We start from the raw sequence: 27,973 nt of genomic DNA on the forward strand, positions 1-27,973 counted from the left end.
AATGATTTTTTTTTTAAATGCATATTAATAATAATTTAATAATGAGTTTTTTTAGTTTTCTTGTCGCTAAATAGTCTTCTTGTCGCTTCTTCTCACTAAATTTATTCTTCTTATCGCTCCTTGACGCTTCTTGTCGCTAAAAATTTTGTCGCTAATTAGTGAGACCGTTGATCTGGTTTCCGGATTTCCATTTTGAAACCAGTCCAAGATGTCGGCGCCCATGGATTTATTTCAGTTTCCACTGAATTTTGATTTTCAGTAATAATTTCATTGTTTTTGAATAATTAGAAAGTCAGTTTAGGCATCTGTTTGTCATCGCGTCAATTTTGAGCTCAAATCTTCCTTCTGACAGGTCTCTGCCCGTCTCCTTCTAACTATTTTTTCATATTGAAATTTATGTTGATATTTTATTTCGGTTTTGTGATTTTTTTCCAAAGGCAATTGCTTTGTCAAGACTTATGAACTTATTAACAAACAACTACCAGTGAACATCAGGATCCTGACAGTAGACAGGTTCAAACAAATGCATTTTTTTTCTGAATTACACTGTTTTGTCTGCACTCAGAGATTATTTCATGGTGGACACATATCCATTTTTGATAAGTGACAGTGTGTAGATGAACCTTAATGTGAACCAACATGCACCCAACCTGAAGAAATAGTGCAGGCCATCTTGCCAGCGATTTAAGTTGCCAAAGAATTTAGAAAATCGCTTAAACTTGCTGGCTGACTGACTTTGCGGCGTAGTCAAATTGCTTAAAAAATCTGTAAAAGGGAGACAACTTGATTTTTTCAAGTCTTACAGGTGGTGGAAATTTGGGAATTTGCCCCAAAGTTGGTCATCAGGTACAAAAAGCGTCAATTTTGAGGATTTTTTATCCTTTTTCTTGACCCAGAAGACCCAGAGATGCTGGTAAAGGTTTCCAGCTGTAGCCTGCATGTAGAGTGGACCCTACATTGTAGTGTTCTGATAGAATCTGATCTTTGTTCAGCAGTCTACAGAAGGTTATTTGGAGCGAATATATGGAATTTCACGATTTTTGACGATTTTTGACTTCAAATGGACCTGAAATTGGAAGTAGTTGACTCAGGTTGACGGAACATGCATAAATTTTAACATTAGTATCATAAAGTGGACTTTTAAAAGTATGGAACACCGTTGGAGCCAAATATTTTTTTTGGGGGTACCCCCGTCATATGATGGTCACTGTCTGGTAAGGGTTAATAGGCTAATATGAGACAGGCATTGTATCTGTGAACGGGAACTAAGTCTGTATGAATTATTTTTTTAACTTCAAAATCTGTTAAAAAAGAAACGGAAATACGGTAATGTTTCTGATTTTGGTTCTGTTGTTAGGGATTTTACTTGTGATGTTATTTAGGTTATAACATCATGCTCAATGTAAGCAATGAAACACGATCATCAGATAATGTTTATTCATATCAAGATCTATCAACATGATCAAAGACATTTGAAGAATTATCATAAATGAAATTTGTATTGTGTTCCTTGAATTTCTATATTTTACTACACTATTCAAAGTCTCATGACAAAATGAGAATGATGGAAGAAGGAAGTTGATTTCTGTGTTCTGCGCAAATGCAGGAATTAATGATTTTGAGGTCATTAGAACAATGAAAATTTCAGGAAATTTCCCTTTTTTTTTTTATTGATTTTTCTACTGTAATAGGGGACTTTTGTCCCCATATTATATATACTTATTTGCTTTGCCGCTTAACATCAACATTATAACCATGATAATGCCAAACTCATATATGGACCATAATTTGGTATTCGGCCTTTGGTTTCTTTTTGTATCCTTTTTTATAAGTTCTAAAATTTTAACTTTTATTTTGTGGGTTGTGTTGGTGTTAGAATAGTATGAATGGAATAATTGAGTTTTTCGAGAAAAAATTAATACATTTTGATTCACCATTTCATGACAGGAAACCAAACAGGAAACCAATCTTTATTTTCTTTATTTTGCACAATATAATTCAAAAGGCATAAATAAACACCATTACTAGTGTTACTTGCTTCATGTTAATATTTAAAATCTATTTTTATACGACCGCAAATTTTGAAAAAATTTTCGTCGTATATTGCTATCACGTTGGCGTCGTCGTCGTCGTCGTCGTCGTCGTCCGAATACTTTTAGTTTTCGCACTCTAACTTTAGTAAAAGTGAATAGAAATCTATGAAATTTTAACACAAGGTTTATGACCATAAAAGGAAGGCTGGTATTGATTTTGGGAGTTTTGGTCCCAATATTTTAGGAATTAGGGGCCAAAAAGGGCCCAAATAAGCATTTTCTTGGTTTTCGCACTATAACTTTAGTTTAAGTCAATAGAAATCTATGAAATTTTGACACAAGGTTTATGACCACAAAAGAAAGGTTGGGATTGATTTTGGGAGTTTTGGTTTCAACAGTTTAGGAAATAGGGGCCAAAAAAGGGTCCAAATAAGCATTATTCTTGGTTTTCGCACAATAACTTTAGTTAAAGTAAATAGAAATCAATGAAATTTAAACACAATGTTTATGACCACAAAAGGAAGGTTGGTATTGATTTTGGGAGTTTCGGTCCCAACAGTTTAGGAATTAGGGGCCAAAAAGGGACCCAAATAAGCATTTTTCTTGGTTTTCGCACCATAGCGTTAGTATAAGTAAATAGAAATCTATGAAATTTAAACACAAGGTTTATGACTATAAAAGGAAGGTTGGTATTGATTTTGGGAGTTTTGGTCCCAACAGTTAAGGAAAAAGGGGCCCAAAGGGTCCAAAATTAAACTTTGTTTTGATTTCATCAAAATTGAATAATTGGGGTTCTTTAATATGCCGAATCTAACTGTGTATGTAGATTCTTAATTTTTGGTCCCGTTTTCAAATTGGTCTACATTAAGGTCCAAAGGGTCCAAAATTAAACTTAGTTTGATTTTAACAAAAATTGAAACCTTGGGGTTCTTTGATATGCTGAATCTAAAAATGTACTTAGATTTTTGATTATTGGCCCAGTTTTCAAGTTGGCCCAAATCGAGGTCCAAAATTAAACATTGTTTGATTTCATCAAAAATTGATTAATTGGGGTTCTTTGATATGCCAAATCTAACTGTGTATGTAGATTCTTAATTTTTGGTCCAGTTTTAAAATTGGTCTAAATTAAAGTGCAAAGGGTCCAAAATTAAACTAAGTTTGATTTTAACAAAAATCAAATTCTTGGGCCTCTTTGATATGCTGAATCTAAACATGTACTTAGATTTTTGATTATGGGCCCAGTTTTCAAGTTGGTCCAAATCAGGATCTAAAATTATTATATTAAGTATTGTGCAATAGCAAGTCTTTTCAATTGCACAGTATTGTGCAATGGCAAGAAATATCTAATTTCACAATATTGTGAAATAGCAAATTTTTTTTTAATTAAGAGTTATCTTTCTTTGTCCAGTAAAGTAAGCAAGAACTATCTGCAAGAATTTTTTTTAATTGGAGTTATCTTTCTTTGTTCAGAATCAACTTAAATCTTTGTTATATACAATATACAATGTATATTCACTTTTTACTACCAAATGATAAATTTAAATTATCTTTACCATTCAGTGATAACAAGCAGTTTTTTTACATCTTAATATTTTATGATGTATTTAAATGAGTAGTAATTGTTGCAAACTCCATTAGAATATTTTAATTGAAATTAGTTTTGGAATAAGGGAAAGGGGGATGTGATTAAAAAATTGGGTTCAATTTTTCTCATTTGAAATTTCATAAATAAAAAGAAAATTTCTTCAAACATTTTTTTGAGAGGATTAATATTCAACAGCATAGTGAATTGCTCTAAGAGAAAACAAAAATTTTAAGTTCATTTGAATACATTCATTCTGTGTCAGAAACCTATGCTGTGTCAACTATTTAATCACAATCCAAATTTAGAGCGGAATCCAGCTTGAATGTTGTGTCCATACTTGCCCCAACTGTTCAGGGTTCAACCTCTGCGGTCGTATAAAGCTACGCCCTGCGGAGCATCTGGTTAATGTTATATTAAAGTTTTTTTTAAAAGTGACAGGAAACCATAAGAAACTGAAAGCAATATTTTTAGTTTTATTTTATTGCAAAATCTGCTTAAAATAATCTGAACAGTATACTTTTTCTTAAAATCCATCTTAATGTAACAGTATTATACAACTCCTAAATATTTGCTTGTTTTGAAAACAATTAGTACAAATTATTCAGAATTTTCCATATTTTCTTCATTGATACAGGATACCATAATCGTTGTATCTTGATGTTTTGGCCAAAAAAATATATTTATATTTGGTTTTGAAATTCCAGTTATATAAAATTTATTCCAAATCATTGGCAATGTAAAATTCTTTAAATCCCGTAAAGAAAAAAACTTTTAACTTTGAATTAAAATCTTTAAAATAGGCACCATGTGATATTTATGACCTGTACACAATCTACATGGTTTCCACATTTTAACCTACTTTAGTGGGCTAAAATCAATAAAGTTCTTCCTTTCAAGTCATGCCAGCTGGTAAAAGTTTACTTTTCCTTTGACAAGTTTATTGCGTTTCTGAAAAGTGTTTGCAGAACATGAATAGAAAAAAATAATTATAAATAGTGACAAAGTTACCAACTTTGTACATTCCATGTGTAACGGTATATTAACATGCATTTTTCATTTAATTATCTTTATTCACCTAAAATATCCAGTAATATTTACTGCTGAAGCAAAATCAATCAAACGAACATCGGCACCATGATAAGAGACGTAATTTCGAATTTTCAAGGACCCTTTACATTGTTATTGGGAAACATAGTGTGTTTTAACGTCTGTCAAATCTGAAATCAATTTTGTCATTTCATGGGGCATTTATTTTCACACAAGATCGTATGTAACATTATGCACATAGGAAAAATAAAAGACCCCCGGCGCAATCTCTTTGAAAATTGTATTTTCCTCTTTTAAACAAGACGAAACACGTCTACAGATTATGTTTGCTAACATCCCGTTGGAAACAAAAACAATGTTTAGACCTAGTATTTCGTATATCCGGCCGTAATGGCGTGATCACATGTTAGTCACATGTTTCACTTATGACCGGAAATGATTAGAACTTAAGGACAAAAACAATTTTAATAAATAACTGGACTTCTGTTTCGTGTGAAATGTAACGCATAACGATAACGTCATTTTCTTACTTAATTATTACGAAGATCAAAACGAGAATGTAAATCATCTCTGATTTACCTGTTTGAACATCTCACGAGAGTTCATATTTGCATATTGTTTTTAAGAATTCTATTAAAACAAAGCAGATTACATCATCTAAAATTTGCGTTACGAAATCGGACACAAAAGTCACGCCACTGTTCTTACATCTGCTACATAAATACTTATAGTTCTCTGCATTTTCTTCTCACTATTCTTATTGGTCGATGTTCTTTGTTATTTGAAAGCAAAAGTTACGAATTTGCCGGTGACGATTATCTATAAATCAGTCAGCGTTATGCTCTTCGAAAGCAAAAAGTATTGCGAGAAACAACACAAAAATACGGTTGTAGAATCTTTGAAATTCGTATATTTCAATTTTTTTTCTATGGAAGAGTAGCATACACTTGTATGTTGATAAAAATAATGGCATCTTTAGATGTAGTTACAACTTTTATTACAGTAATTCACATTTTATCACTTTTCTATAGTTGTAGGAAACGGAGCCCAATAGCAAATTATGGTCCATATATCCATAGTGAATCTACTGCTTTATTAAAATGTTTAGCTGATTTCTCCCTAAGATGCTTGCTTTTAGGTGTGTAAAAAAATATAATTTTGCACAAAATTAAACTTGCTAAATTAGACAGACTGGAATTTACTCTCCTAAAAAGAAATCAGATAAATGGTTTTTTTTAAATGAAATAGAGAATTGTCCGCCTCATATTGAATTGTAACTTAAATTATCATTACTTTATTGAATTATTGGAAATATTTTGCATAAACATTGTAAACAAACACATAAAAAAGTCAGAATTTTTGTATGCAAAAATTTCTAGCCTTCAATGAAATTTTAATGACTAATTTGGTTTCAAGATTAAGAGCAAAATTCCTTCCATTTCAAAATCTAACCAAATAAAGATGGAAGTGTTACATATAAGTTTGAAGGGTAAATATCCTGCATTACGTTTATGTTATCAAATAATCTTCATTTCAGGTCCTTGCCAAATAAAGACAATAAGGTGTGTGTTGTTTCTGTCATTGGTAAAGGTCGACACAATCCATTTGCATCCAAAGCATCAGTATTTAATCCTGTGTTAGACAAAGATGTATTCAAGGTAAGGTTGGAAATATTGTAGACAAGTGATGCACCTTTCAAAATGTTCAAGGTATGATTTATGAATATGTACCTATATTATGAAACAACATTAAGTGTAAAAAAGATCAATTTCCTAGGCTAAAGGTTACAATTAGATTGATTGATTACCTACTAAAAACTTTGTCAAATAGCAGAATGTGTCTTAGAATTTGTAATAACTGAATTAAGTCTTTCATTTTTCTAAAATACATCATGTACATGTACCATGTTTAAACTTGTGATGCTGGACTTTACTAAATAATGAATTATAAACACCATGAACACAGCCTACTATATGGGTATTTTCACATCATGTTTTTGATTGCCAGTTATGCATGTTATGCAAAAGATATGTTAAAAGAGGCAGTTAAATTTTTCACCGTGTTTATTACTATCATGACTGAACAATATATTTGATTGGACTGAAATGTTTGCATTGTGTAAATTTTGCTGTAAAATGTTTACTGCTAACAAATTTTTAACCTTTTTATACAAAAGAAATAAAATTAAGCTAACATGTATTTAATAAAAAAAATCTATTATGATGTCAGCAGAAAAAAATAAAAATGACATTAAGTAGCTTTTAAACCTGTTACACAGTTTGCTTAATCTTATTTCAAAAAGGTTGAGTCAGTAAAAAAAAAATTGTGGGATTTTCCAACACATAGAATAAGATGGTTAATAGGAAGATGTGGTGTGAGTGCCAATGAGACAACTCTCCATTCAAATGACAATTTAAAAAAAAGGTAAACCATTATAGGTCAATGTACAGCCTTCAACACAGAACCTTGGCTCACACCGAACAACAAGCTATAAAGAACCCCAAAATTACTAGTGTCTCTCACAGGCAAACAAATAACTGAAAAATATAAGGGCATAAAAAGAAATGTTTTATCAACAGTTTAGACTGACTGGGACTACATAACAGATTTTGTTTATATTTAGGGTCTGCTGAATGTTCCAGAAGAGCTGATACAGCAGGTTCGTTATTTAGCTGGTGATTGTATTGATAATAAATTAAAGAAATGGTAACATCAGGTCGACAGCTAACAAACAACAGAAGCTACAAAACGCACTACACTGAATTTTAAAAACAGTACATACCAGAAAGTTATTTATCGGCATGATCTGTATTTGATTTTCCAAGTATAAAACATCACTGTGCATTTTTTTCTTTTTTTATTGTCCATAATACATCGACCAATACTCAAGGCATATATCCAGGATTTGAGGTTTGATGGGCAAAACCCTAACAACCTCAGCCAATGACATGAATGAAGTAGGTGAATTAAAAAAAAAATGTTTTTCATGCCCCTAAATTTTTTTTTCTCAAGATTTAAAGAAGACACACATCAAGTTCTTAGGAAAAAAATTGTTCACAATGATTTTTAAGCAGATGATGTATGTAAATATTATTTAAACTCCATGTACTAAAAAATGAACATAATCATGATAATGAAGTAACCATATTTATATGATTCAAGTGAATCATATAAAGATCACAACAATTTCACATCCCCTTCCATCAACCCTTGATCTGACCTGAACTATTAGCAAAAAATATTACAGCTGTATGCAAGGCTAGCTGTAAAAGGACTTTTGTGGCAAATTGTTGTGAAATTAAAAAAAAATAATTTTACAATCAGAATAAAGTCAAATTTGAATTGTACTGAGATCATACAAATTTTGGGGAAATATTCACAAATGTTTCACAATTTAACTTTTAATGAGGTCTTAACCTGGTATACATATGAAATTAAGTATTTCATACTTTGTAAAAACAGAGTATATTCTGAAAATTTCATATTTTGTAGGATGCAGTTGAATGTTTCTATGATGCAGAAAGTCAAGTTGTGTATTTACACCACACATGTATGTATGACACACACAGGTTGGCTGTACAGTGTCAGAGACTTATAAATCAAGATGTTGATCAGGTAAACTTAGCTAGAGTTATTTCCCTTGTGTAAATAAAATATTTACAAAATGATAAATGACGGAGACAAAATTAATTCTATTACATCTATAACTTTAAGATGTCAGTTGTCAACTAATAAAAGAGAGATTCAGTGTCCATTGCAGTTTTTTTGTATAGCACCACAAAAAACAAGGAGATTTGAAATAACAACTTGTTTTTGAAAACTATTTATCACATCTACAACACAACCTGTAAGAAAAATCAAATTAGATAACATCACATTTAAGAAATAAAGCATTTCATTATTAAGGTGCTAAAAGGCCCTAGGGAATCGTCTTTTAGTATTGTAAAGTTTCCTTCATACAAATTTTCAATGTGTCAAGTACAGTCATGTATGCTTCTATGCACCTAGAATTTATAAAACTAGTAAATAATTTTTTTATTGATTTTACGTTCACTTATCTTTTAAGGACTTTTTCAACATGTGGCAGAAAGAAGAATACAGACATGCTAAAACCCTGTTGTGGCTCTTTTCTATATCACATATCATAATTGTAAGTTTGATTTTATTATTCATAAAGTCAATTAAGGAATTATAGCACCTAACATTTTGATATTAAGCAAATTTAACAAGTATAAGTGAGAATGGAAATGGGCAATGTGTCAAAGAGACAACAACCTGACCATAGAAAAAACAACAGCAGAAGGTCACCAACAGGTCTTCAATGTAACAAGAAATTCCCGCACCTGGAAGTGTTGCATATTACTGCAAAACGTTAAACTGTGATTAACTGAAATTATTAATTGCAAAAAAATCATGAAAGCAAAGTCATTATATACCTTAAAAATTTGGATAACCAATTTTTAGGAAGGTCAATGAGTACCCAAGTATTTTTAAGTATCACTCGTAGTATGGTGAATCACTCATTAGTACCAAATATCAAACACCAAAACAATACTTGAATAATCAGTTTCCTGTAAGAATATTATTGTCTTCTTTAGGTGAAATTTATCCTCTTATAAACCTCTTTTGGAAAATTAAAAACTAAACAGAAATCACTGATTACTCGTACTTGTAAATAAAATACATTTTGATTTGAATGCGTTTGCTGAATTGTTATTTAAAATGCTTCCGAAATATATGGAAATACAGAAATACCATGTTTACCAAACAAATCCATGAAAATTTATATCTCAAAATAAATAATAAATCCACTGAAATTCATATTTTTTTTATTATAGCTATCCCACCCTGGAGCCTCTTTTGATGTTAGTTATGTCAGATTATTCAGAACTATAGATACTATCAGGTATAGCAATTAAGGTGGTACCTAAAACTACAGGGAGATAACTCTGTAAAGTCAGCTAAACGTTTTAATTACGTTGTGTTGTAAAAGGAATATTAAGCTTCTCAATGATCAAAATTGGTTTTTGTCAAAGTGCTATATAACCAGTGTAATTTTTCTGACAAAAATTTTTGAAATTTTAATATTTTTGTTTAAAGTCATAAGAAACCTCAAATCAAAAAAAAATAATGCATATGTTTTTTATAACTCAATGGATAGTTTTCATTGTAAAACTTATGTACATATACTTTTTTCTGAAGAAAATTCTTTAATTTATTCATATTTAGAAGAAGTTTACTTTATTTGAATTGCTTCCTTCCAGCAAGCAATTCCCACGATATATTTTCCGTATGCAAGGTGAACTCAGTGTGACCCATCTCTTAAAAATCCGGTGACCACAATATGCATGGATGTCCTTAAAATAAACTATTATCTGAATTTACATGTTAAACACGTGCTCATTTTCCATGCTTTTTTGTTTATTTTTCGTCAATTGTTGACAAACAGGTGACAATCGTTAAACTTCGGCTTCAAAACACGAACTTTAATTACCTGCCATATTTTCACAACAACACTGACCGATTGAAAAAAAAATTGACGATTATACGAAATTTACACGAAAAAAATGATAAATTCGAGCACAGAAGACTAAGTTTATGATGTTTGTATGCATTGGTTTAAGAATAGGAACAACTTTATTTTTCACCAGTCACTCGTTTCTTATGACTTTAAGGTTCAAAGTAAATACTTAGACAAAATTTTATGAAAATTAAACGAGCCGAATTAATTTTAGTGAAAGTGTTGGGTACCACCTTAAAGGATTTCTCTTTCCTTTTTTTTGTTCGTCAAATTTACCTTAGTTTGATCAATTAGAAAGGTGAATACAAGATAGTACATTACTTCATGCACTTGCTTTATTTTCAGCAATAGTTAGATTTATTACTACTATATAACCTCAAACATTAGATATTCAATATATACCACAGGTTAATCTAGAGTTCTAAAGAAAGAGTTGCAATTGTCTGTGAATCTGTATTGGGATGAATGGTGATAACAGATTATAGCGTAGAAAGCCAAATATTTTTCAACAATTTTATATCAAAATGTTTTTCACCCTCAACAATAAAGGTTTACCGTAAGGTACCACAGGCCAAACGTTTCTCTGTAATAATAAAAAGACTGAAAAAAATCGTGGCAAAAACAAAATAAATCATAAACAGACCTGTATACAAACACGACATACAACATTGATGACTGAGCAACAAATATCATGCTGAAAACTGAGCAACAAATATCATGCTGAAAACTGAGCAACAAATATCATGCTGGAAAACTATGATGTTATCTTGGGTTGTCTCAAGGTTAAATATACCTTGCTTCTCATGTGTCTTTTTTTGTGGTACTCTTCTTAAATACATGCATGTATTCTTAAATACATGCATGTAATTTGATAAATTTTAGAATTAAGTGATGAGGCATTGGGGGAAAATTAGCTTGATAAATAACTCTTATCTAACATAAAGACATCACCATGTTGAAATTTGTAAACCATTGGTCGTGTGATTTTTCTAACTTTATAATTTGACCAAATGAGAAATTGTGAAATTAACAGTTTATTCACTTATTTTTAGATTAAAGTTGTTACACAGTATAACAGAACAGCTACATGGATTTCACATTTCTAAAGACTGGTACCATTCTGGGAGACCTTGTTCCCCTAGAGTGCTCTTCATGTTTGAATCATCAACATTAACAAAGAAAACAGAACCAGTTGAAACTGGTGCCATCAGTAAAAACAAAACTGCGGTATAAGTTATTAGATTAGTGTTTTTTTTCTGACTTTGGATTTTACCATTGTTTTAACACCTTATTATAATTTATTAACTGTTGTAGAACGTGAACCATGCACTTCCATTTTTCTTATCTGCCTTTATATATATATATGTCGTGTACAAGTTGCGATTTTGTACAGGTTATAACATGTACAAAAATATTGTACATGTTATAACTTGTATAATGCAAAAATACAAGTTATAACATGTACAAAAGTACCTCATACATGTTATAACCTGTACAAAATATTGCTTAAAAATGAGTTTAACTTGTACAAAATTTGAAATAAATCTTAATGAAGTAAAATATACATTTAAATTCACCAATGCATAAAAAACAACAATAAATAGGCCAGAACGTGTCTTTTTCTGTAGAGGACAATGATCATAAAATTTAGGAAATATATGTTTCATGACTTATGTTGGCAAAATGTGTTTTCATGTAATTGCATTCCTCAATGGCAATTACATAATTAGATACTAGTAACTAATTTCTTAAGAACGATTCTGATTTTTGGGAAATACTCCTCCCTCTCGATTTTATAGCATGCAAAGACTAAAACAATATCTTATATGCTTACTCTTTAAAAGCAATAGTTTTTATTGGACCACGGTTGTGATGACATGTCTTATGATCCTCTTATGACTACCTATGGACATATCTTTATTTTATGACTTATAATTGTGAGTGTCCACTTTGACGGTGATAGTAAAATACTTTCATTCTAGTTGACACTAAAAGACATAAGAGGATAGCCAGGATAGATGTGTCTACAAATAAAATTACGGATTGAAATCTGGTATGTGTCTAAAGGACAACAACATAAGGCCACAAATACACGCTTTCAAAGTAGAGGATATATGTTTAAAACATCAAAATGACATTCACCTCATGCAATGATTTATTCTTATAGTTTATAAACAAAAATTGAGTTATAAATTTACATAAGTCATGCTGAAGGCCAAAAATGTTAAAGAGTATAGATCCAAAGATATTGATAATGAAGCGTGGTCCAATGAAAACTATTTCAGCTCTCTCTTGCTTTTACAGAGTAAGCATATAAGATATTGTTTTAGTCTTTTCATGCTATAAAATCGAGAGGGAGGAGTATTTCCCAAAAATCAGAATCATTCTTAAGAAATTAGTTACTAGTATCTAATGTAATTGCCATTGAGGAATGCAAGCTTTTAGTAAATAGTGTCACACTTATTTGAGCCATAATGGACTGCATAAAACATACGATTACATGAAAACACATTTTGCCAACATAAGTCATGAAACATATATTTCTGAAATTTTATGATCATTGTCCTCTACACAAAAAGGCACGTTCTGGCCTTTTTATTGTTGTTTTTTATGCATTGGTGAATTTAAATATATATTTTACTTCATTAAGATTTATTTAAAATTTTGTACAAGTTAAAACCATTTTTAAGCAATATTTTGTACAGGTTATAACATGTATGAAGTATTTTTGTACATGTTATAATTTGTATTTTTGCATTATACAAGTTATAACATGTACAATATTTTTGTACATGTTGTAACCTGTACAAAATCGCAACTTGTACACGACATATATATAAGATTTCCAAAAGCAAATCATAGTCAGAATTTTTAAAACCTCTAATCATTTGCCACAAAATTTTAACATTGAAGTTTCAATTATCCACTGAATCTCTCAAAAAGTTGTGTCTGATTTAATGATAAGGGCCATTCCAGAAAAAAATGTATTAGGGGGTTGAAAGGCAGTTTTTGTCAGCACCCATCATCCAGACAATTGTAATTAAGAATTATAGTGCATTATTGTGTGAAAAGTTGCTCTGATACCCATCATCCATGTATTATTAATGCAATGTGCCTTCCAACCCCCCCCCCCCCCCCCTCTATTTTTTTTCTTCTAAAATAGCCATAATGCATTTGAAGAGATCATCCTATTGATTCAGAGACAAGCTATGTTCACAATGTGTTAATATACAGGAAAGCTTTAAATATCTTGTAAAGGAAACAAAATTAATATGTTACTCCAAAGTCAAAACTTTCAATACATATACACCCAAGAAAAATGTAAAAGATTTTGTATGTTTAACATGCTGATTTTAATCTTTCTATTAATTATATTTTCAGACCAAATTTTCAGTTGAAAAGAAGTTAGTTCATGCAATAGAAGATCAAATCTACAGGATACTTAGAAAGTCTAGGATCATAACAAATATTAGGTACAAAAATATATAATGTCACATTTAAAATTCTTAAAAAATAAAATTTAAAAGAGCTAGAATGCTACACTTTCTGTAAATTCAGAAGTTATTGCATTTTTTTTTATTCTTGCAAAAAATGCGACAGAGTTGTAAACTAAAAAATTTAAACTCGCATTTTAAAATATTTTATATGAATTATTCTCAAAATCGTAATAATTAAAATTGCATAAAAAAATCTCAATAATAAATGCAAGCAATAATACCTGAATTTTCAGTATATATTTAAATATAAAGATGCATTTTACAATGAGAATTAAGTTTGTTTGATCCTCTGTTTCAAAATAACAAGTTTTTTAAAATACAGTTATAAATTAATTATATATATAAAAAAAAAAACTAATTTGAAAAGGAAAGTTCAGCATCCTTGTTTTCTAGATGTAAGCATTTGAAAAATTGTTGGCTGGAAATGATTCTTTTGATTTTTATTTCATTTAGCATTGACACTTTTTCTCTCTCAAAAACTATAAAAGTTTTTAGAACATTTCAAAAACTGAAGGAAAAAAATAAAACCTTGTCACATTTACCTAATATCAAAAGAAAAAACAGTGATGCTCACATAGTGCAATTAGGTAAAGATGTAACATTACATTAATTATTTATTGTATTTTAGTGTGTTTATATATTTATATAATTTCAGTAATAATTCGTTATTTGCTGTACCAGCCAACCAGGAGTTTGTTTACATCCACACAAAGAAAGATGAGATATCAGATCCTGTCAGTTTCTATTTACAACAGTTAAGGATGAATAACAGTATTGGTAAGATGACAAGTATACTATTGAAGAAAAATGAAAATGTAAATAAATGTAAAACAACAATGGATTATCTCCCTTTGCACACAACACTGAGAAAAACAAATAATGACGACATTACCAGATAATTATAAGTAATTGAATAATTAGGCTTTTAGTGTCAATCAGTGAAGTCATTTATAAATTGTTAGAAAAAATTGTGATTTGTTTACAAAAAAGAACACATTTCTATTTATAAACGAGCATGACTACTGTTATTTCAGAAATTTTGCATGTTCTTAATATATTGATTGTTGAACAGCACACAAAAGTGTGAGATAGAGAAATGGGATTTTAAATGCTGCATATATTTAAAATTCAAAATGTATGTATTTACTATCACAAACCTATCGTATCACAATTTTTTGCATTTATAAAAAAAAATCTTCATTTCCAAATGTCATTTTTTTCTTAGAATCACCACGAAGCAGAGGATATCAATCCAACAGACATTCCTCACAGTCAGGGTCAGAAACTAGGTCATCTTCACTTCCCACATCTCCTGTACCAGGAAACAGTACATTTAAAGAGTTTCTGTTTCAACATGTTGAACTAGCACTAGGCAGAGGGTTTGATGATAATGTTGGAAGGAACCCAGTCACGCCTGTCTTTGAGGTAGTAATTGTTTGATCACTGTTTTGCTGTCATGATTGTTATTTTTTGACTGGGTGAAGTTTGGCATGCTTGGTAATGCATACATAGTAGGAGAAACTTACCCTGTTGGGAGCACCTGATTTCCCTCCTTTTATGCCCCCGCAATTAAAAGTTGGGGGTATATTGTTTTACGCTTGTATCTTTTGAATAGATTTATGAGACTTAAACATCTGACAGTGAACTACTGTTGTCTTAAATGTTCATATTTCTATTTAAATTTAGATTTGATCTTAATAAAACTAAATTTTCTTTTGATGAAAATATAAATCTTTTTCATGCTTATCATCAGTAACAGTCTACATATTAATTGATAAAATATATACACAAATAAAGCCTTAAATTAGACTTGTTTGAAGCATCAATTACTTAGTGAAAATAGATATGACCATTTGGTGTGTTCTTTCTTTAAATAGGTACCAACATGTGAGTTATGGTGTATGATAGCAAACAGATTGTATGATTTCTTCCTTGGAGAGAGAATGAATGCTAAAGCTCAGGCACACTTCAACACCCTAAAATCGTTACTGGAAACAGATATTAGATTCTCAGAGAAGTATGAAAATGATCCGGAAAATTCCCTCAAATGTAACCTAGGACATTTTCATGACTGGTTTAATTTTGACTAATTTCGAGAATAGCAAATTATCCCCCCACTTTAAATTATTCATAACAGAATAATATATTCATGGACAAGAAAATATGAAACATTAACTTCACAAACAGGTTTTGCAACAGAAATTTGCCAAGGATTTATCCTTTCAAATATTTCATATTTTTTTTATTTTTTTTCATACAAAAAGTCACTCAATAATAAAATTGTTTTTTTTTTTACCAATATCAACATCAAAATATCTCTTTCTGACTATTTTAACATTGAAAGTTTTGAAACTTCATGTAATTTATCGCATACACATATATCAACTCTGACATTGTAACCATTAAATATGAATTTACTACGTTGTAACTTTTATTTGACTGTTTGTATTCCAGTCGGTGTAACAAAGTTTTACCTGTAGCTGAAGCTGCCTACCAAGAAGGATTACCCACACATTATGTTACAAACTTCCATCTCAACAAAGTAAGATTTACAAGCATATTAATAACTATGCGGTATGGGTTTTGCTCGTTGTTGAAGGCTGTACGGTGACCTATAGTTGTTAATGTTTGTGTCATTTTGGTCTTTTGTGGATAGTTGTCTCATTGGCTGTCATACCACATCTTCTTTTTTATATATTTTATGACTAGTAATGTTCAGTTCACACAAGGATAGATTCAGCCATTGATATTGTATTGTATTGTATTGTATTGTCTATATTTCAATAACACAGAGCAGTTATTCTTTCCAAACATAAAATCTTATTAGTACAACATTTCTTTTAAAACATTAAGTAAATATATCAAATGAGGAGGTGTTACTCAGCTACAATCACATTATAGGGTGACAGCCATGCGATTAGATGTAGCTCAGAAACATCCTAGACGTCATACCTTCTATTTCTTCTCAACTAAAGGAAAAAACCATATATCAATCCACTCAATAATTTTTCTTATCGTCCCTCCCTACACCTAGATCACCCTGCTCTGTGGCTCTGTAATTTTAATATCAAGGTTTCGAAACGAGACCAGGCATTATTTTTAGCAACAACACAATGGGAGAGCAGACGTGATGAAGTTTGTTTCGTAAAACTGTATTAGGAAGAGGGCAGGGAAAAGACCAGAAATAGAAAGATAAATAATTGGGTTTTCTCCATATAAATATCGTTAAATATCAGCCACTTGACACAATGTGAAACTTTTAGTGGCTGATTTTTTACGATATCAATGTGTAGAAAACCCGATAATCTATACATATTCGATATTCAAGGGACTGGTGTAGGTGATATGAAAAAGTATAGCAAAAAAAGATCAAGGCAAAATTGAGAAAATAGCAATAATGTATTCTTCTTTTTAAATATTTTAGTTACAACAGGCACACAGAGTGTTCCATCAGTTTGCTAGAGGACCTGCTACAGAGAAGTATCTGGTTCAGTTGGATGAAGCCTGTGAAAAATTCTGGAAAAATGGGAGACAACTCTGTGAAGAAATTAGTGTTACTGGCAATCATTGTATCAATCCTGTAAGAAGAAAAATTAGTTTCAATTTTTTTTTACAATTTTATATGTGTACCGTAATTATTTTTTATTGAATCTCATGTAGCATGATTTTCATATTGTTACACAAACATGTGGGCTGAACCCATTTAAAAAAAAAGCAAATTATTTCATTCAATACACTGTAAAAAAAATAATTTGATAAAACGTGCTAGTATGACCGAAAACATAATTTGATTTACTAGAGTGAAAGTGCATGATTTAAACTTAAATATTTACATGTCTTAAAGAGAATTAATCAATCTTTAATATGCTTCCAAGAAATGATATTGAAAATCTGGTCTCGAACTTTCAAGCTTAATATCCAGTTTTTATTGTTGAGCAAAGTTGCAGAAAGCTCGACATAGGGATCCGGCGGTGGTGGCGGTGTTAGCTTACTTCTTAAAAGCTTTGTATTTTAGAAGATGGAAGACCTAGATGCTTCATACTTTGTATATAGATGCCTCATGTTATGATGAAGTTTCTGTCAGTCCAATGTCCTTGACACCATTTTCATGGTTCAGTATCCACTTGAAAAAAAAGTTCAGATTTTTTGTAATGTTTAGTTTTTTCTTATTATAAGTAATAGGATAACTGTATTTGGTATGTGTGTACCTTGCAAGATTCTCATGCCTGTCGGACAGTTTTCACTTGACCTTGACCTAATTTCATGGATCAGTGAACAAGGTTAAGTTTTGGTGGTCAAGTCCATATCTCAGATACTATAAGCAATAGGGCTAGTAAATTCAGTGTATGGAAGGACTGTAAGGTGTACATGTCCAACTGGCAGACGTCATCTGACCTTGACCTCATTTTCATGGTTCAGTGGTTATAGTTAGATTTTTGCGTTTTGGTCTGTTTTTCTCATACTTTATGCAATAGATCTTCTATATTTGTTGTATGGAATGATTGTAAGGTGTACATGTCTAGCGGCAGAATGTCATCTGACCTTGACCTCATTTTCATGGTTCAGTGGTCAAAGTTGAGTTTTTGAGTTTGTTCTTTTTATCTAACACTATATGCCATAGGTGAACTATATTTGGTGTATGGAAATATTTTATGATCTATATGTCAGTCGCACAGGTGTTATTTGACATCGACCTCATTTTCATGGTTCATTGCTCAGTGTTAAGTTTTTGTGTTTGGTCTATTTTTCTTAAACTATCAGTAATAAGTCAACTATATTTGTTGTATGGAAGCATTGTTAGCTGTAAGTGGCTGTCTGGCATGGTTCATCTGACCTAGGCCTTGACCTCATTTTCATGGTTCATTGGTCTTTGTTTAGTTATTTTGGTTAATGTTAAGTTTATGTGACAGTTTTTGATAAAGCTTCATACTTAGGACTATCAACATAATATCAATGATTTGTAAAGAAGACGAGACATTTCAGCGTGTGCAATCTTGTTAGATCAAGGGGGCTCCTGGGTATAAATGATTTTTTTTTCTAATATAGGATTTCGCTATATTTTTTCTTAAATAAACTTTATCATATACTTAAAAGAAAAATGAAATAAAAAAATCGGGTCACCGTTCATTTAAGCTATAATCTGCCTCTGGAAGAAGCATACATTTTTGTTAATTTATGTCCTTTTTTTCTGTTGAACAAATAGGAGAAAAAGAGGAAATATCAAAATAAAAAAATAACCTAATATAAGAAATCGCTTTAATTTTACAATTATTTAGTTTATGTACAGCTTATTTGAAAACAATAATAAAAAATATAGGTCACCTATGAGTTAAAAAGATATTTCAAATTTAAGGCCAAAATATGGCATTTTTGCACCAAAGGGAGATAATTTGGAGCTTTTTCAATTTTTAAAGTCATCTGGGGCCAAACCAAATCATTTTTTGGGGGTGTTTTTGTACCATATCATAAAGTAACAACTAATAGTGTAATAAATAAAATTTGTAATGAAAAACTAAAGGTTTATTTTTTTGCTAAATTTTTTGTACCCACGAGCCACCTTAAGTGATTAGGCATTAGAGAAAATTAGCTTGATAAATTATTTAACAAATAAACATCACCATGGAGTAGAATTTGTTTTGGTCTGTTTTTCTCATACTTTATGCAATAGCTGTATATGTCTACTATATTTGTTGTATGATCTATATGTCAGTCGCACAGGTTTTATTTGACCTTGATCTAATTTTCACGGTTCATTTCTCAGTGTTAAGTTTATATGTTTTTGGTCTTTTTCTTAAATACATGAACTATAGGCAATAGGTCAACTATATTTGTTGTATGGAAGCATTTTAAATGTACATGTCTGCCTGGCATGGTTCATCTGACCTTGACCTCAATTTCATGGTTCATTGGTCTTTGTTTAGTTATCTTGGTTAATGTTAAGTTTATGTGACAGTTGTAATAAAGCTTTATATTTAGGACTATCAACATAATATCAATAATTAGTAAAGAAGGCGAGACATTTCAGCGTGTGCACTCTTGTTCCATTTTTTTACAGAAAATTTTCTTTACACAGTTATATCTAGGAATCTTGACAAGAAGATAAGATATTTGAAGTCATATTCAAAGTAATTGGCTCTTCAGTTTAAACTGACTTCTAGTTATGAGTTACATCTTCTTACAGTTACACAGACTACCAGATGAACCTGAGTTGGACAGTAACAGACATTTACCAGTGATGCCACATACTAACCAGCTCAAGACAAGAGCCGCTTGTAACTGTGGCAGGAAACAAGCTGACAAAGATGATCCATTCGATCACAAGGTATTGCAATCATATTACTGTAGATTCAGAATATCATACCTGCCAACTTTCACGATTTAGGCGTGTACTACACGATTTTGACCCTTTGTCACGATTGCACGATCGTGTTCCTGAAAAACCCTCTAAAACACGATTCGGTGAAAATCTACACGAAAAATATTGTTGTTCCCAATTTTGAACTGTGTACAATGGAGGAAAATCGTGTTCAGCCAATCAAATTGTGTGTTTCTCATGATCAAATTAATCAGCCAATCAAAAACGTTTTCTCTCAAGATTGTTTTAACATGCTAGATATTGAACTTGTGTTGTATTCCTCTGTTTGTTGTATAATTGTAAAAACGTGAACATGGCAAATGATTTTTCAACTGCAAGGAGGTTCTTACACAGAATAAGAATAAAAGCATGGCTGATTGACAAACTTCAATGATTCTGTACTACCATGAATATAACGTAGTTTATTCACTAATTTATTGACATTACATGTACACTTGCTGTAACATAATTTCATTTATGTATTCAATCATTTAAAGTATAATGTACTATTCATTATTTTTCACATGGACCCCCCCCCCCCCCCCCACATCAACATTAGGAATCCCTTAAATGCGGGACTACCCTTAGTCAAGGGGTCACTCTTGTAAAAAATAAGATAGAAAAATGTAGATTTATTAACTTAAAAATGGGGAATTCTGACATTTTATTTGGAACAGCTTTTCTAAATGAAGAGTCCTATTATTTTGAATAATAAAGAAGATATAAGGCCAAGAACATATCAAAATTCTTGGACATGTGTTGACCATATAATACCAGATAGATCATAAGATGTATAGTTCCTTGGAAAAAGTTTCTTCAAATAATATGAATGTGGGCTCAATGTTACTTAAAAAGTGGTTTTTAATGCCCTAACATTGAGGGGGGATCCCTATGTGTTGTTCCCAACCTGATAAAGGCCCTTCTTTGTGTATAATTTTAAATTGGAAAAATCAACAACTATTTCTTCAATTTATTTTCCTTTAGTATCCTTACACATGAAAATAATTTCTGGTCTTACAGCTACATGTTCATAATTTCTGCTGATATAATAACTAGAATCATGCAAATAAACTTTAAAAAAAGGGATGTACATGATGTAAGCTCATCTTACAAATCATGCAAATATGATACTCTTTCTAGACTACAAAACAGCACGCGCAAAATAGTCGTCGCAAAGAATTTTAAACTTTGAAATTGTTGTCGCGCGCTAAAACCCCCATGGGCATTTTCAAAAGTTGGCAGGTATGGAATATTTTTGAAATGTTTTTATTATTGCGAACAATTAAGACAGGGTATGTTTTGCTCAAGTAAAAACATGATAGCTTTTGTTTTAATGCTGTATTTCTTTAAATCTCAGTAATTTATATCTCAATATTGACCATTGTAATAATAAATGCACACACACATTTCTGTATTTTCAATACTTATTGTGCACTCATTTTTAAAGTTCATTTGAAGGAACAAAAACTAGGTCAATTATTTAAGAAATCTAATGTTCAGGAAAAAACTGTTAAACTGATCAACTTTAGAACTATTTTAAGAAAAAAATGTATTTGAATATTTTGATCAAGATGAAATGAGAGGAGATGGGGAAGGATTACCAATGACACAGCTATCAACCAGATAATAAATTACTTGGATGTTTTATGCCAAATTGACCCCAATTTCACAGTCCACTCAACATAGAAAATGATAGTCTGAGTGGGGCATCCATGTAGTACTCATTCTTTTTTTAATTACTATGTACTTAGCCTGACCAATATTTATATTTATTTTTAGCCCTAATTATTTATGAATATTAAAAAAAAAACTTTTTTTATTACAGGCTGCCAACTATGATTTCTACGCAGGATTAGAAGAGAGTTGTTGTGGAAAACTTGAACATGTAGATTTACCATCGTTCAAACCAAGTACAGCTGAGGCTAGAGCTGCACAAATAAAAAAGATAGAGAGAGCACATAAAAACTCACAAGGGGACACACCAACAGTCAAATCTGGGGACATTGTATCTGGCATGGCTAATCTCAGTCTAGCATTAAGTTTAGGTAAATCTCATTTTCAGGAAAGCAAATAATCAATGCCAATTTTGATTCTTGTTTTATATTTACAAACATTTTGATATTGAAAAATAGTTACAAGTGTTTCTTTTTAGCATCTGTGTTTGGAACGTTTTTTTTTTTGTTTTTTTTAAATCTTTATAATTTTCATATTCCAATAGAAATGATGCTTTTCCCCCAATTGGCCCATTTATGCATGCTACTTTGGATTCATTCAATTTTGTGGGAACCAATTTTCATTGATATTTAATTACGTTGTTTTGGTAAAGTCTGGATACATTCCTTTAGACAGCTTGTAATGTGTTGAACATTTAAATTTGTGGTTCCACTGTTCCCACGACATAAACAAAAACTGGTATTCAACAAAAATAAATGAATCGACAGTAACTATTGTTGTAAAGCTGTTTAAACATATAATGCCAATCCATGTTCAAATTAGTATATTTCATGACATAAAATAATTATTTCTGTAAGAAAATTAAAATTTCAGGTCAGTCTGGTGGCAGTGACTATTCTCATCATGAAGGTATCAGTCCAAACAATTTTGCCACTACAAGCCCTCATGTGGAGACTGTAGAAGAAGTAGCTAGTGAAGATAGTCATCAGGTTGTGACTACCAGTCCAATGGAAGAAACGACAGAAAAGTTAGAAAAGGTAGAAGAATTGAAAGAAGAAGAAATGAAGGAAGAGCCTGATCATGAAGAACCTGAAACAGAACAACCAGAAGAAGCAGCTCTAGGTAAAATGGAGAAATATAAACAATTTTTATATGAATAAAATTTAGGTATTGTTGGTTGAATGGTCGTACTAAGGACTTGGTCGATTTTATATGTTGATATAACAATGCCAGTCTACTACAGGTATATAATGTGGATTCCAATTTTTGCCAATGTTATTAACAGAACTATACAAACATTCTTGATTTAACTGAAACTTGAACCACAGAAAGGTAGTTTTAAAAACAGAGGCAAAATATACTAAATAGATATCCATTCTCAGAAGTCGAAAAATAAACTGAAAATGTCATGCATAAAAAAGAAATACTGTAAATTCAGAAATTATTGCGTGATTTTATTATTGCGATTTTGTCATTTTACACTTGAATGCGATTTTAATTTTTACGATTTTGAGAAAAGTCATGCTTAATTCAGTTAAAATATTACGAAATGCGAGTTTTAATTATTGCGTTTACAACTCAGTCGCATTATTCGCAATAATAAAAACCTCGCAATAATTTCTGAATTTACAGTAACCAAAACACAAACAATAATACTCAAAATAAAACATAGGAAACTAAAGACTAAGCTACACATACCCTATCAAAAACAAGGGGTGATCTCAGGTGCCTGAGAAGGATGAGCAGATCCTGCTTCACATGTGGCACCTGTAATGTTGCTAATGTAAGTACCAACTCCTGTGATTAATCTAATTTGAGAAGGCAAATGGTAATTTATGATATTTTGTTGTCTATGTTCGGATTATTTGGCCATGCTCCCTCAATCATAATCTATTACCTCTGACAATTTTACATATTTAAGTGGTTTATATATAAAAAAAAAGGAGATGTGGCATAATTTCCTAAGAGACAGCTATCCACCAAAGGAAGCATGGGTCATGGGATATATGAGATATTTTAAAAGAAAACAACCCCATAAAAAACTTAAACATTGAGATATCAATGGCAAAGCTTTTATTGCTGTTTATCATCTTGATGTTACCATGAAGCCTTTTAATTCTGTATGTAAATCAATATTACAGGTATACCTGCCACATTTAGGCAAGTTTCTACCACTGAATACTTGCCGGGAATGATCCATTCAGAATCTGTACCTGGATTACTGCCTAAGTTTCCATCTTGGGCTGTGTGTTGTATAGGCAAAGCTAGCTTGTATAACCACAATACAGGCTTAGATTACCCAGGATTCCTTCACGGGAGTCACTTCCTGTTGCCATGGGACATCACAGTAAAAGCAGAGAAAGACAAATGGCCATCTGTTGGAGAAACTGCTTCAAGGAAAGGAAAGCAGAAGAAAAGCTCCAAAGGTATTTTAACTGTTTCTATATTTGTAACAGTTATTTATAATGATATTCTTGACTGTGCCTTATTCCTTACAAGTGTAAGACAAACAGACTTTAAATTCTAATAATTAATTCTTGAAAAGCCATTTAGGAGATAACTGTATTGTATATTAAGCTCTGATTGCATCAATTGGGGATTTGATGGTCGCAAATTCAGTTGACTGGCGACGCGTTAGCGGAGACAGTAAACGGGTATTTGCGACCATCAATTCCCCAATTGAAGCGGTCAAAGCTTAAAATACAATATTGTTACCTCCATTCTAATGAAGCTGACATACACCAACGTTAAAACATGTATTTTAAATCTGTCATATGCCATCTGCGCTTGTGTGTACATTCCATAGCATCAATTGTCAATTGATGCCATGTAAATCGGTGACGTTATCCAATCAAAATGAACGTTACAAAAGTTGTTGCATTAGAATTATTGTTTACTTGGAAAGGATTGAATATTGAAACTAGTGGTTGATTTTCTTTTATTAAGTATGAAAATAAGAAGATGTAATGCCAAAGAGATTACTCAAAAAATGTTGATTTAGAAAATAATTGAAAACAACATCAGGAATGCTCCAAGCCAAACATTTGAAATCCGAAGATAGATAAGTACTAAAACGGTTCAAGAGCTATATGTCAAAAATACTTAAAATAAATAGTCAAATTCATCTAAAGCCAACTTTGCCCAAGGGAGTTGAAACCTTGGTTTCTTAATAATTTCAAAATTTTTAAACAGACAAAAAAGAAAAGAATAATAAGTTCATGCATGTGTGATTTTCTTTTAGATACAGCTGAAGTGAACCTAAGAATATATTTGGGAAATGAATATGAATGTCCAAGGGGACACAGATTTTTCTGCAGTGGACCTGAGAAAATCATTAAGGTCTCCAGTACCAGTTCTGTCAAGGTAAAAAGGTTTATTTAGATAGAGGACAATGCATTCACAAACAAAATTCTTGAATATATGGATATTTTTTTTTTCTTACACAGCTCTTCTTTGAGCTTCTTGTTTATCTAGTTACAATTATATCCTGCAACATTGTGGTACCTTGAAACTAAATAATTATAATGGATATATAATTGGTGCCACTACTTGGGCTGCTTAGTTCTCAATGGTATCACCAGCCCAGATAATTGTTATCACTTTTGTAAAACACATGAAATACCATTGTTAAGTTCAATTTCTGTAAAATTACTGTAAAATTCATCAATAAAATTGCGAATGGAAATGAGAAATGTGTCAAAGAGACAACAACCCGACCATAGAAAAAACAACAGCAGAAGGTCACCAACAGGTCTTTAATGTAGCGAGAATTTCCACACCCAGAGGCGTCCTTCAGCTGGCCCCTAAACAAATTTATACTAGATCAGTGATAATGAATGCCATACTTAACTCCAAATTGTACACAAGAAACTAAAATTGAAAAAATACAAGACTAACAAAAGCCAGAGGCTCCTGACTCGGGACATAAAACATTTAATAATTCAAAACTCATGTGTATTTTTTTTTGTCTTGCAGGATAATGCCAATAAACTAGTCAACTTAGATATGCCTCTTTATTGTGCTTGCCCGCACTGTAGGTAAGTAAAGATTATTGATATTTGATGTATAAGTTCTTCACAAATTTGTTGAGCATGTCAATTTTATGATGCATTATACATTTGTTTACCTTCTTTGATTGTTAAAAAACTTCGACAGAAGCTAGATATTCTTCAAGTTCAAATATAGAAACTAAAAAATATAATTGGTATTTCAAATTTCTGTATTTTAAATGGACTCAACATTACACTTTAAAATAAACAGTTTAACACTAACAGCAGTATTAGCATACTAGACACAGAAGTTAGCAGAATCCTTTATACTTTTATTTCAAATTTGAACATTTTAAGGTGATTTAAAAGTAATTTTGGCCATGGCATGAGTCCAAAGTGAAAAGAAATAGTTGTATTTCTATATAATCTATTATTTCTATCTCAAACACAAAAAGACATCAATTATAAAATAGCTTGAAATTTAAATGTAAAATGAAGATGTGTTGTCACATGCACCAACATGAAATGTACATTGAACAGTTCTAGAGTAGTATTCAAATTGAAATGTATCAAAAATCAATACTTAATAATTTGGTGGCATCACCTTTACCGTTCTAGAGTTATGCCTCTTTATGAATGGAAAAATAGCTGAATTTTATTTTTTCGGTTCTATATAAGTTTCATAACCAAATATTATGAAACTTATACACAATGCTTTTTACCAGATAACTCATATCAAGCATGAATTTGTGTAGCGTCACTTTTACCATACTAGAGTTACACCTCTTTACAGATGGAAAAATCACTGAATTGGTTTCTGTTTTCTAACTTAAGTTTGACTTAACCAAATGATATGCAACTTAAACACAATGCTTATTACCACAAAATTCAAATCAGGAACAAATTTTGGTAGTGTTTATGTTCCTTTATAACGTTTTATTCAAGCATAGCATTTTCTGTGTCCCATGGACAATGCCCCTGCTTGCATTTTTATTTCTGCCAAATGTCAGTTGTTCTCTAGATCTCTGGGCACTCCAATAAAAATTGGCAGCTATGAAACATTGTGTAGCTGAAAGTGGCATTAAATACCAACAATCAATCTATTAAATGTTATTATTTCTTTTTAGATCATCTAAAGGATTTCTTGGTCAGTTAATGAGACTTTACGTAGTAACACCAGAGGGACCAGTTAGGATAACAGTTAACCCTATCATACAGCCTGCACCATCACCATGTCCTCTGTTTAACCTTGGTACAACTGATGTTGTTGAATTAAGTGCTAGTGCATTGTGGGTTATTAGATTACCGTATCCTTTTATAACATACCTAGCAATTTATATACATAACCAAAATTACCAGGATTTGTATACTTACTTAAAGTGTTAGATATCTACAGTTTAAACTCTAAATCCAACAGAAGTAATTTATTTATAATTAAGGTTAATAAAGGATGATGACCATAAATTGTGTTCACAGCCCTGTCCAATGCTTCTAAACAAATTGTAATTTTTTTATAAAAAGATTTTGGTGGAAATGTCTACTGACAAAAAGCAAATTTAGACAAACACAAAAAGTTTTTGTGTTCTAAAGGCAATATACCTTTGTATAGTTAAGGACTATGTAGACTTGAAAAACATGTATGGTATTAAAATGCTAAATTGCAGCAAAATTTGGCTTTATAATTAATACTCTTATTGACCCATACTCATTAGAATATGATCCTTTTGATAATGTCATAAAAAATGAAAGCTAAATATCTCTCATCCATGTCACTTGTTCTTAATATGCATGAAATATTTGCTACTTGACATTAATCTGTCAAGAAATACAAACATCATAGAAGGTTCAATATACTAAACTGGCAATACAATCTCAATTTACATTTCTTAACTTCTGTAAGACATATATATTTAGGAGACCAAGGAGCTTACCTGATGCCGACAGAATCTCAACACTTATCACAATGTAGGATGATGAAGGGAGTGTTTGGATATAGAGACGCCACACAAGAATCGTAACATACCGGGCAGTTAACATTAAAATGAACAATCTGACTGTTTTTTTAAAGTGAAAATTGATACAAACACTAAAAAGTTATGAATTTAACTTGAAAGTTATAAATGATTGAATAAGGCCTATAAATGTTGTTTTCTTGTTATAAAGCTTAAGATTGTTGAAGGAAACAATTTTAAAATAAATGTTATACATGTACCATAAGTTTGGAGTACTTTTCATTTTTCTAGCCTGGGTATAAAGTGTATTTAATATCGTC

At 31.1% G+C, this 27,973-nt stretch overlaps 1 protein-coding gene across 1 annotated transcript; it reads left to right on the forward strand.

Annotated features, from left to right (window-relative positions):
* Positions 1–174: 174 nt before the first annotated feature.
* LOC134693764 (nonsense-mediated mRNA decay factor SMG8-like) lies at positions 175–27,912 on the forward strand. The gene is made up of 21 exons (XM_063554669.1): positions 175–258; positions 6,203–6,323; positions 7,289–7,324; positions 8,158–8,280; positions 8,732–8,815; positions 9,504–9,571; positions 11,239–11,413; positions 13,568–13,659; positions 14,339–14,460; positions 14,909–15,108; positions 15,561–15,700; positions 16,138–16,225; positions 17,108–17,263; positions 19,865–20,005; positions 21,864–22,083; positions 22,586–22,834; positions 23,854–24,138; positions 24,954–25,075; positions 25,688–25,749; positions 26,829–27,008; positions 27,602–27,912. Exons 1-21 carry the CDS (start codon positions 209–211, stop codon positions 27,717–27,719), a joined length of 2,832 nt encoding a protein of 943 aa, XP_063410739.1. The 5' UTR covers positions 175–208; the 3' UTR covers positions 27,720–27,912.
* The last annotated feature ends 61 nt before the right edge of the window (positions 27,913–27,973 follow it).

This window comes from Mytilus trossulus, chromosome 12, assembly GCF_036588685.1.
Source record: "Mytilus trossulus isolate FHL-02 chromosome 12, PNRI_Mtr1.1.1.hap1, whole genome shotgun sequence".
Classification (NCBI taxonomy): Eukaryota; Metazoa; Mollusca; class Bivalvia; order Mytilida; family Mytilidae; genus Mytilus; species Mytilus trossulus.